The sequence below is a fragment of the Balaenoptera borealis genome (genome assembly GCF_965194805.1).
Source record: "Balaenoptera borealis genome assembly, chromosome: 13".
Lineage (NCBI taxonomy): Eukaryota > Metazoa > Chordata > Mammalia > Artiodactyla > Balaenopteridae > Balaenoptera > Balaenoptera borealis.
This window is the reverse complement of record NC_138870.1, coordinates 8,265,194-8,277,649: the sequence shown is the minus strand read 5'-3', so window position 1 is coordinate 8,277,649 and position 12,456 is coordinate 8,265,194. Positions and strand designations below refer to the sequence as shown.

The 12,456-nt window shown below is 39.3% G+C and overlaps 1 protein-coding gene across 5 annotated transcripts in view; it reads right to left on the bottom strand.

The window, feature by feature from the left end:
- Positions 1-788: 788 nt before the first annotated feature.
- RIMKLB (ribosomal modification protein rimK like family member B) overlaps positions 789-12,456 on the bottom strand; it is a 51,854-nt gene continuing 40,186 nt past the window's right edge. For all 5 annotated transcript variants that reach the window (XM_082349234.1, XM_082349236.1, XM_082349235.1 and 2 more), the window contains 2 exons: positions 10,261-10,464; positions 789-1,873 (listed from right to left, as the gene is read on the bottom strand). In XM_082349234.1, coding sequence (XP_082205360.1) covers positions 1,410-1,873; positions 10,261-10,464 — 668 coding nt within the window. In that variant the 3' untranslated portion in view covers positions 789-1,409. The remainder of the gene's footprint in view (positions 1,874-10,260; positions 10,465-12,456) is intronic.

Sequence of the window (12,456 nt, the reverse complement as noted above, 5' to 3'; positions counted from 1 at the left end):
AAAAGCATGTAGCCTGGAATAAATCATACACTGAACAGTCTAGAACCAAAGAAAAAAAGCAAACAACATACATATACACAAAAGCCTAAGAAGCAGCTATTCTCCTCATGTCTTTAGGTGAGTACCTCTACCAGTAGATTATAGTTATGAAAACGACTCAGTTGTTTGTTTTTTTTTAAAGTAAAAAACTGTTTCCCATCATGCTCCATTTTCTAGAATCTTTCCTTTTTGATTGGTTGGTGTAAACAAAAAGCAAAGCACATAAACATGAAAGCGTGCACACGCGTGCACACACGTGCACGCGCACACACACACCCTCCTAAAATGTGAAAAATGCAGATATATTAACGCTGGTATTAGAAATCACTTCAACTTTATACTTAGGAACTTACAGACCCTTGATTTGCCCCCCAAAAATGTTTTTCCTTGTCCTTATTCTTTAAATGCCCAACCACCAAAAGAAAAAAGGAAAAAAATAAAAGGCTTTAAATGCACATGTTTCAAGTCAGTGTCTTGTTAACAAAAAAGGTAGCATTTTCTTCACTTTGGCCATTGTTAAAGATGCAGGCATAGATCAGGGAATGTTAAGACTAGCATGTATTTAAAAAAAAAAAAATGCAACATTAACAGAGCATATATCTTTCAAAAAAGGCTAAAACACTAACAAATACAAGTCAATGCACATATTTTTAACTAGTGCAATTTTATCTACAATGGAGTAAATGTTATTTTGTGTGCCAGACATTGCAATACTGTTCATTTCCCTTTTATCATGCAAACATGCCAACTTTATCATTAAAAAAAATCTTTATTGGGTCACATTCACGTTGCCCTCCCACCCAAATTAAGGGGGAAAAAGTCAATAAAAGAGCTCCTCAAGATTTCATAACTATGAACATAAAGCTCCTAGATAATAGTGTATAGGCTGAATTTTCAGATTTGTATAAAAAAATTATAATTTAGGTAGATGTCTTCCTCACGGATTACAACACAATGTTAAGTTACACTATTCTGAAATTTGTACCAACTGTACAAAAACAAAAGCAAGAGACCATGAAAATATTATGTTCTTCACGGCCTGAGAGCCTACACATTTCTGAGTAATGTAAAATTATGAGAGCCTGACATTTTTCTGTATCTCACCTCTTCTGCCTCTCTATCGGTAGGATTTGTAAATCAAAGTCAGTAACATCTTAGTAGCAAAGGTCTCGTCTATCTCCCCCTTCTTCCCTCCTAACTAATCCTACCCAATTTTCTCTCATCTTTCTGAGCATTTTCCATGAACAGCATTGCAAGTTGGTTAAAAAAAAAAAAAAAAAGAAAAAGAAAAAGAAAAAAGAAAGAAAAAAAGGAAAGAAGAAAAAGAAAGTTTTACAAGGGTTTTGTTGGTTAATTATTTACTGGTGGAATCACTCCACCAGGAGTTTGATTTCATTGGCTAGCAGTTGGTTCATGTTGAATAGGCCCCCTGGGAGCTTGGTGAGCAGCTCTCGCTCCGTGGTTTCAGGGTCGCTGTCAACAGAGCTGGAACTTGCGCTCATGTTGTCGACAGCAGTGTTGGCTGGGGGACCCAGCTCCGGCTCACTAGTCTCACTGGCCGTGGACACCACGGAGAGCAGGGACATACGCCGGGTGAGCCGGCCAGAGGGCAGAAGGGAGGCGGCATAGTCCGCTATGATACCAGCTACATCTAGATTACAAGCCTTATCAAAGGCTATGAAACCTACATTTGCATTGGCCTCGCAGACACAGAAGGAGCCGTCGTCTTTCATCAACAGGTCAATGCCACACACATCCATTCCCAGGATATTAGACACCTGGATAGCTAGCTGTTTCCCTTGTTCACTCAATGAGCACATCATCCCGACACCACCTGGCAAAAGAGAAATAAGAAGTTACCAAAATTATAAAATTTAGGAGTACAACTAAAGCTGACCTTAAAGTTAGCCTCTAAGGCTAAACCTCTCTTCTAAATCAGTCGAACAGCAAAAGTGCTATTCTAGTGTAAAATTGGGACTCTGAAGTCTAAGATTCTTTCATTAGGGAATCCCCTTCCAACCCAGTCTCTCGACAAATTCATGACTTAGTACTTTTTCCATAAGCCATTTTTTTCTGAAGACATTAAACTTTCACTGAAGCCTATCTTACTTGCAATAACATGGAACTTTTGCATAAATACAGTTAAACCACTTAATGTTGTTATTGGTTTTTATCAGTTTCAGATTTTGATTTGTAAAAACAGAGATGCATCATTAGCGTATAGGAATGCAAGAGATTTCTGTGCATTAATTTTGTATCCTGCAACTTTACCATATTCATTAATTAGCTCTAGCAGTTTTCTGGTGGCAGTTTTACGATTCTCTATGTATAGTATCATGTCATCTGCAAACAGTGACAGTTTTACTTCTTCTTTTCCAATTTGTATTCCTTTTATTTCTTTTTCTTCTCTGATTGCCGTGGCTAGGACTTCCAGAACTATGTTGAATAATAGTAGTGAGAGTGGACATCCTTGTCTCACTCCTGATCTTAGAGGAAACGCTTTCAGTTTTTCACCGTTGAGAATGATGTTTGCTGTGGGTTTGTCGAATATGGCCTTTATTATGTTGAGGTAGGTTCCCTCTATGCCCACTTTCTGGAGAGTTTTTATCATAAATGGGTGTTGAATTTTGTCAAAGGCTTTTTCTGCATCTATTGAGATGATCATATGGTTTTTATTCTTCAATTTGTTAATATGGTGTATCACATTGATTGATTTGCGTATATTGAAGAATCCTTGCATCCCTGGGATAAATCCCACTTGAATGTTATAAGTCATAATCCTAGTTATTACTTTAAAACTTACATCTCAGAAATAACTAATTTTCTTGTCAACTGCATTATTATGAACTTTCATCAAATCTTTAACCATGGACATTTTTAAGTCTTTTGTCATTTACAGACAGTTCTGGGCGTACTCTGATGCTTTTGCAAATATGTTCCTATAAAAGGGTTTCATCTTCAAGAAATTCATGGAAAAGACTCTGACAAGTACAGGTTTCTGGTAACTGACTGTACTGCTGAACTGAATGAATAAGCATTTTCAGAACTCTAATGAAAAACTGATGAACTCATAAAAGTGCTAACAAAAGACCAAGATGGAAAAAAAAATTAATTACATGGGACTGAGTGAACTGATGAGGATGAGTATAATTTTTGTGACTTTCTGTTTGAATTAAAAAAAAAAAAATCCCACAAGGACTCACTCAGAGGCAAAGAATATACAAATCAATTTTCACTGCAAAGTAAAGGAGCTGTTACAGTGGAGGATTACTGGACTGAATGTCAATATTATGACATAGTATGAGTGTGTTTCGTGTTTGGTAATTGCAATCATTGTTGCTTTTGTTGTGGTCATCCATGTACAATGCTTGGTGTCAGGCTATTTATCTCTTGTAAAAATAAAATACAGTGTGTGTGTGTGAAAAAAAAAAAAACAGAGATGCATAACAGGGAGAGAGGACAGAATCTAGGAACATGCTTCTCTTCCTCCACAGTCCCAATTCTAACCTCTGCCATTCCTAAGCCAAAAGCATTCTGGGGTTTCAGGTAGCTGGAGGAGTGTACATGAAGTCTTTGCTGGTATCTGAGAGAAAAGAATTAGAACTAGTTGGAGACACGCTTCAAGACTAGAAAGGACTAGATAAGGACTAGAAAGCAAAAGAATTTTGACAAAACCTTGGCTTAAGGAGCTCAACAGGAGGATAGCTGACATCAATACTATGTAAGTATGCCTGACCCAAAGAGACCAAAGGTAAATGCACATATGACCAGAGTCCCCCTTACCACTGTGGCTGGAAGAGTAGGGGAGGGGAGTGCAGGAAGGAGGGGACTGGCACACTAGCCAATGAATTAAATGACACTGCTTCTCAGCATCCATAGTACTGAGGCCATCTGGAATGCTCCAAATAACCAGAGCAGAGCTCTGATGTGATGTGACAATAACAAGAACAAATAACAAGCTCTCTATGACTTGAATGAAAGAAATAAGAGCACAAAACTCAAGTTTAGCACAAAAAGACTCTCTGAACTAAAACAAAAACATGATTACCCAACTTAAAAGTTACAACAGAGGAACTGAAGGAGACTTGCTTTTGTGAGTCTAACTTATAAGTTGGAAACTCTACTGTAAGAAATATTTTGAAGCACATACAAAAAACCTGAGGTGAAGTCACAAAAGAAGAATAAAAAATTTGGATAACTGAATCAGAAAAACCCTAACCCCCAGAAGGAGAGAAGAAATTTTCCTGAAGCTTAGAAAAACTGAATCTGATAGAAACAGCTTACTAAAATCCAGGTTGGACTGACTGAGAAGAGACACATATCTAAAAATATCCTGAAAAAACTGTTGAGCATTTCAAATAAAACAAAACAACCAAAAATAAGAGAACAAAACAAAACAAAAAACAAACTTACAAAGAATATAAATTACCTACCCCCCCTCCCAAAATCAGAGTAGATTTGGACATTCAATTGCAAAAGTGTAAACTGTAAAGCACTAGAACAGAAGCAAGACTCACACAATTTAAGAATCCTATCTCAAGAGCCTCCCATCAAGCCTCTTAGATAGCCTCAACCACCAGAGGGCAGACAGCAGAAGCAAGAAAAACTACAATCCTGCAGCCTGTGGACCAAAAACCACATTCACAGAAAGATAGACAAGATGAAAAGGCAGAGGGCTATGTACCAGATGAAGGAACAAGAAAAAACCCCAGAAAAACAACTAAATGAAGTGGAGATAGGCAACCTTCCAGAGAAAGAATTCAGAATAATGATAGTGAAGATGATCCAGGACCTCGGAATAAGAATGGAGACAAAGATTGAGAAGATGCAAGAAATGATTAACAAAGACCTAGAAGAATTAAAGAACAAACAAACAGAGATGAACAATACAATAACTGAAATGAAAACTACACTAGAAGGAATCAATAGCAGAATAACTGAGGCAGAAGAACGGATAAGTGACCTGGAAGACAGAATGGTGGAATTCACTGCTGCAGAACAGACTAAAGAAAAAAGAATGAAAAGAAAGGAAGACAGCCTAAGAGACCTCTGTGACAACATTAAACGCAACAACATTCGCATTATAGGGGTCCCAGAAGGAGAAGAGAGAGAGAAAGGACCAGAGAAAATATTTGAAGAGATTATAGTCAAAAACTTCCCTAACATGGGAAAGGAAATAGCCACCCAAGTCCAGGAAGCGCAGAGAGTCCCATACAGGATAAACCCAAGGAGAAACACGCCGAGACACATAGTAATCAAAGTGGCAAAAATTAAAGACAAAGAAAAATTATTGAAAGCAGCAAGGGAAAAACGACAAATAACATACAAGGGAACTCCCATAAGGTTAACAGCTGATTTCTCAGCAGAAACTCTGCAAGCCAGAAGGGAGTGGCATGATATACTTAAAGTGATGAAAGGGAAGAACCTACAACCAAGATTACTCTACCCGGCAAGGATCTCATTTAGATTTGATGGAGAAATCAAAAGCTTTAGAGACAAGCAAAAGCTAAGAGAATTCAGCACCACCAAACCAGCTCTACAACAAATGCTAAAGGAACTTCTCTAAGTGGGAAACACAAGAGAAGAAAAGGACCTACAAAAACAAACCCAAAACAATTAAGAAAATGGTCATAGGAACATACATATCGATAATTACCTTAAACGTGAATGGATTAAATGCCCCAACCAAAAGACACAGGCTTGCTGAATGGATACAAAAACAAGACCCATATATATGCTGTCTACAAGAGACCCACTTTAGACCTCGGGACACATACAGACTGAAAGTGAGGGGATGGAAAAAGATATTCCATGCAAATGGAAATCAAAAGAAAGCTGGAGTAGCTATACTCATATCAGATAAAATAGACTTTAAAATAAAGAATGTTACAAGAGACAAGGAAGGACACTACATAATGATCAAGGGATCAATCCAAGAAGAAGATATAACAATTATAAATATATATGCACCCAACATAGGAGCACCTCAATACATAAGGCAACTGCTAACAGCTATAAAAGAGGAAATTGACAGTAACACAATGATAGTGGGGGACTTTAACACCTCACTTACACCAATGGACAGATCATCCAAAATGAAAATAAATAAGGAAACAGAAGCTTTAAATGACACAATAGACCAGATAGATTTAATTGATATATATAGGACATTCCATCCAAAAACAGCAGATTACACGTTCTTCTCAAGTGCGCACGGAACATTCTGCAGGATAGATCACATCTTGGGGCACAAATCAAGCCTCAGTAAATTTAAGAAAATTGAAATCATATCAAGCATCTTTTCTGACCACAACGCTAGGAGATTAGAAATGAATTACAGGGGAAAAAACGTAAAAAAGACAAACACATGGAGGCTAAACAATACGTTACTAAATAACCAAGAGATCACTGAAGAAATCAAAGAGGAAATCAAAAAATACCTAGAGACAAATGACAATGAAAACACAACGACCCAAAACCTATGGGATGCAGTGAAAGCAGTTCTAAGAGGGAAGTTTATAGCTATACAAGCCTACCTAAAGAAACAAGAAAAATCTCAAGTAAACAATCTAACCTTACACCTAAAGAAACTAGAGAAAGAAGAACAAACAAAACCCAAAGTTAGCAGAAGGAAAGAAATCATAAAGATCAGAGCAGAAATAAATGAAATAGAAACAAAGAAAACAATAGCAAAGATCAATAAAACTAAAAGTTGGTTCTTTGAGAAGATAAACCTAATTGATAAGCCATTAGCCAGACTCATCAAGAAAAAGAGGGAGAGGACTCAAATCAATAAAATCAGAAATGAAAAAGGAGAAGTTACAACAGACACCGCAGAAATACAAAGCATCCTAAGAGACTACTACAAGCAACTTTATGCCAAGCAAATGGACAACCTGGAAGAAATGGACAAATTCTGAGAAAGGTATAACCTTCCAAGACTGAACCAGGAAGAAACAGAAAATATGAACAGACCAATCACAAGTAATGAAATTGAAACTGTGATTAAAAATCTTCCAACAAACAAAAGTCCAGGACCAGATGGCTTCACAGGTGAATTCTATCAAACATTTAGAGACGCGCTAACACCTATCCTCCTCAAACTCTTCCAAAAAATTGCAGAGGAAGGAACACTCCCAAACTCGTTCTATGAGGCCACCATCACCCTGATACCAAAACCAGACAAAGACACTACAAAAAAAGAAAATGACAGACCAATATCACTGATGAATATAGATGCAAAAATCCTCAACAAAATACTAGCAAACAGAATCCAACAACACATTAAAAGGATCATACACCACGATCAAGTGGGATTTATCCCAGGGATGCAAGGATTCTTCAATATACGCAAATCAATCAATGTGATACACCATATTAACAAATTAAAGAATAAAAACCATATGATCATCTCAATAGATGCAGAAAAAGCCTTTGACAAAATTCAACACCCATTTATGATAAAAACTCTCCAGAAAGTGGGCATAGAGGGAACCTACCTCAACATAATAAAGGCCATATATGACAAACCCACAGCAAACATCATTCTCAATGGTGAAAAACTGAAAGCATTTCCTCTAAGATCAGGAACGAGACAAGGATGTCCACTCTCACCACTATTATTCAACATAGTTCTGGAAGTCCTAGCCATGGCAATCAGAGAAGAAAAAGAAATAAAAGGAATACAAATTGGAAAAGAAGAAGTAAAACTGTCACTGTTTGTGGATGACATGATACTATACATAGAGAATCCTAAAACTGCCACCAGAAAACTGCTAGAGCTAATTAATGAATATGGTAACGTTGCAGGATACAAAATGAATGCACAGATATCTCTTGCATTCCTATACACTAATGATGAAAAATCTGAAAGAGAAATTATGGAAACACTCCCATTTACCATTGCAACAAAAAGAAGAAAATACCTAGGAATAAACCTACCTAGGGAGACAAAAGACCTGTATGCAGAAAACTATAAGACACTGATGAAAGAAATTAAAGATGATACCAACAGATGGAGAGATATACCATGTTCTTGGATTGGAAGAATCAACATTGTGAAAATGAGTATACTACCCAAAGCAATCTACAGATTCAATGCAATCCCTATCAAATTACCAATGGCATTTTTTACGGAGCTAGAACAAATCATCTTAAAATTTGTATGGAGACACAAAAGACCCCGAATAGCAAAAGCAGTCTTGAGGGGAAAAAATGGAGCTGGAGGAATCAGACTCCCTGACTTCAGACTATACTACAAACCTACAGTAATCAAGACAATATGGTACTGGCACAAAAACAGAAACATAGATCAATGGAACAAGATAGAAAGTCCAGAGATTAACCCACGCACCTATGGTCAACTAATCTATGACAAAGGAGGCAAAGATATACAATGGAGAAAAGACAGTCTCTTCAATAAGTGGTGCTGGGAAAACTGGGCAGCTACATGTAAAAGAATGAAATTAGAATACTCTCTAACACCATACACAAAAATAAACTCAAAATGGATTAGAGACCTAAATATAAGAACGAAATTGAGTCATTTGTTGAGAAGTGGATGGGTCTAGAGACTGTCATACAGAGTGAAGTAAGTCAGAAAGAGAAAAACAAATATCGTATATTAATGCATGTATGTGGAACCTAGAAAAATGGTACAGATGAGCCGGTTTGCAGGGCAGAAGTTGAGACACAGATGTAGAGAATGGACATATGGACACCAAGGGGGGAAAATTGCGGTGGTGTGGGGATGGTGGTGTGCTGAATTGGGGGATTGGGATTGACATGTATACACTGATGTGTATAAAAGTGATGCCTAATAAGAACCTGCAGTATCAAAAAACAAACAAACAAACAAACAAACAAAAAAAAGAATCCTATCTCAGCCAATATATCATTCTCCTTTGAGAAAGAAAGAAAGCTATGAGGTATCTATCACTCACATACACCATCCAGGGTAAATAATCAAGAAAAGATACTAACATAACAGCAAATGACTAAGAACAGAAAACACAAGATATGGGAAGATGCAGATGGAGAGTAAACAGTGATGAGTAGTGTGATTCTTGCAATACAGGAATAATTAACTCTAAACAGATAAAGACTGCCTGGGAATGGATAAAGTAAGTGCTACATAAGGATTCTTGAAACAGAAGAGACACACAATAAAAGAAATTCTGTTATAGACTTGAACTAAAACTATTAAATGGTTTCAGTAAAACACTAGAATACAAAGCCCAGGGAAGCAGAAATTTTTGTCTGTTTTGTTCACTGCTATATACAAAATACTGCTATAACAGTACTTGATACTTAGGAGGTACTCAAAAATATTTGTTCAGTGAATGAATGAATCAAGAGGGAGGAGTAGGAAGGGAAGTAAAACTGTTCTAATCCTCTCATGGGAAGAGAGAGGGAACAAGAGGTGATGCATTTTGAGAGTAGAGATTTCAAGGAGTTTGGATATGAGGTGTTAGACTAGAGAGGAGATCAAGAATGACTCCAAGGATTTTGGTCTAAACTAGAAAGATACAGTTGCCAAAAAACAATAAGGAGAAAACTGTGGATGGGACATATTGGGAGGAGGAGTTAGATGAGGAGTTCAGTTTTGGACATGTTAAGACTAAAATGTCTAACAGACATCTACATGGAGATATTGAGAGGCAGTGATTTACATGTGCCTGGAGTTCAGGAAGAAAGCCTAAACTGGAGAGATATATTTGAAAACAATAACATAGATAGCATCTAAAGCCATGAGCTAGATAACATTACTAAGAACATAAAATAAACAGAGAAGAAGAAAAAACCCAGACTATCCTCTGAGGCGCTTCAACAGTAAGAAATCTCAGAAGATACACACTTAAGCAAATCAAAATCAGCAACATTCTTTGGACCAATGGGTAAAATGGGTTAGGACACAGCTTAAATGAAATAATATGACCAAAGAGGGAATTTGTTAGACATCTCACACATGTGCAAATTGGGGTACAAATTGAGCCTTGGTGAAAGCAAATTTTTATGATTCAGAGAAATCCAACTTCATTACTAGAAAAACAATTCTATACATTTATTATATTCGTGGTAAATCTATTAACCATATTTACATGTGAAAGATATGGTTTTCAACATATTAAATAAAAAGATCTAAGTTATATGCAAATACTCACTGAACAAGCTTTAATAATATTACTTTATATCCTAGAAAGACACTTGCATTGCTTTTACCTAGTGAGCAGTTGCTTTGCATCCTCCCATCCGTTGAACAGCGTAACATGGTGCCAACCACACGGCCTCCCACGACAATGACACGTACATCCCTTCCATGAGACTCTTTAACGTACTTCTGAAACAGGTATGGAGCTTCATGGCGAATAAGATGGCTTAGATCAGCCAAATGGTGCTTATCGCGAGCCAAGAAAACTGCTTTGCCTGTGATCGAAAAGAATAAAATGGTCGAAAAGAATAAAAAATGTAAGTCAACAAATTATGAGCAGTTGATATCATTACCTGCAATTTCTTGTGTCCCAATCTACTTTTTCGGAACCAACTGCTTTTTAACCAAAGTAACAGCGTTATGGTAAAATGTATATAAAAACAAAGTAAATATTTGGGTTCTTAAGATTTGTATTCCTCCAGGTTAGCCAATAATATTAGCCCCACTTATCAACAAAACATTTTTCTGAGTTAAAACATATGTTTTATATATTACACAATATTAAGATGCCATGTTTGCATATAGTAAAAGAGCAGTATGTTACTACTTCTATGCCAACAGAAGTGTCTGCTTTTAAAACATGGTTATAAATCCTTTGACATTCTTCCCATCAAGAGGAGGCGGAATCTATATCTTATCCCTTGAATCCAGGAGGGAACGTAATTGCTTCAGAAAAATACAGAATAGGCAATTCTATCTGGCTTCTGAGGCTAGATTGTAAAAGGTCACACAGATTCTTTGTTCACTGGAGCATTCACTGCAGGAGCCTTGAGACTTCTTGGCTGCCATACTGGAGAAGCCAAGTAGAAACAGTGCAGTCAGAAGTCCCAGCTGAACCCTGACCTAGCTATCTCTGTCAAAGCACTAAACCTTGTGAAGTACTTGCATTTATGAATCATTTTATGCCTTAAGAAACAGTTACTTAATCTGAACTTATTAAGATATTTTATACACTGTCTTCAAGCTATATAAATTGGGATGGGGATGATGGAGTTGGTGATCTAGAATCCTTGCATTGTTGAAAAGGACGATAAAGATATTGAGACTCAGCCTACATTAAAGCATGCAACTTAAAATCTCTAGGATAGCTTTTCTGGGCGGCAGGGAGGGAGGCCTACTGGGTCCGCGCGGCCTCGGGGCCGGAGCCCGGGTCCCCGCCCGTCCCAGCGCCTGCCACCGGCCGAGCCCCGCCCCCCGCGTCTCCATCATGGGTCACGGTGGTCGGATGTGCGCCCAGGTCCGCGGGACAGGCGGGCGCAGAGGTCCCTTGTGTTGGCGGGGGTGGGTGCGGCAAGGTTCCGGCGCCTCCGCGGAGCATCGTGGGGCTGGGGCTGGGGGCGCCAAGGATTGCTATGCTCTCCGCACTTTCCCGGCTCTGAAGCCTCGAGAACACGGCTAGGCAGCAGTAGTTTAATGGGGAGCTTGCCTGCTGGGAACTAGGGGCCTGCTGGGGTCTCAGTTCTTGGCTGGCCCTGGAACACGAGGTTGCCAGGTGTGTGACGGTAGCAGGTAGGAGTGACCCGCTGGTGCAGTGATGAGCAGGAAAGGAAGGACAGCGGCTGTTGGCCTGTGAAGTTAGGCAAGAATGACCAGCCGACACAGTCCAGACCAAGGTCCGTGGGCCCAGCTCGGTCCTGTGCGTCTGGTCAGTGGAATAGACCTGCAGGTGTGGCTCTTGTCACTCTAGGACTGGCTTCAGGACAGATCCTGCTGATGAGCCCAGGGCACCGTCCTCAGTTCTCCAGGAGAGTGTGCCGGGGTGGAGCCAGGGGGGTGTGCCCGACTCAGCACGGTGGCCACGCACATCCAGTCTGCTGGCAAGGGCAGTGGGGAGCCGGGGGAAGTCATGGCCTTGGGAGTGTCCTGTGATGAAAAAGAACCTGCAGCCTTATCAAATAACTTTTGTGTGGAACGTTGGTGTGCTGAGAAGCAGTTCTGTGTGCTTTTCCCCCCTGGTGGGGATCAGCAGTGCTGAGGCAGCAGGCGGGATACAGAAGTGTGAGCAGAGACCGTCTGGAATCCCCAAACTCCAGGGGAACTAGAGGTGACAGCCAGCCTAGTGACGAGGACAGGAGTTAGGGGCGGGGGCGGCAGCCCAGCAGGTGCCCCTCGTCTCAGGGCCCTAATCCTGGCTCCAGCCGGCTGGTCAGGGGAGCTGCAAGGTCTTCTGGGCGAGCAGAGCCCACAGTCCTGAGCTGTTCTTCTCT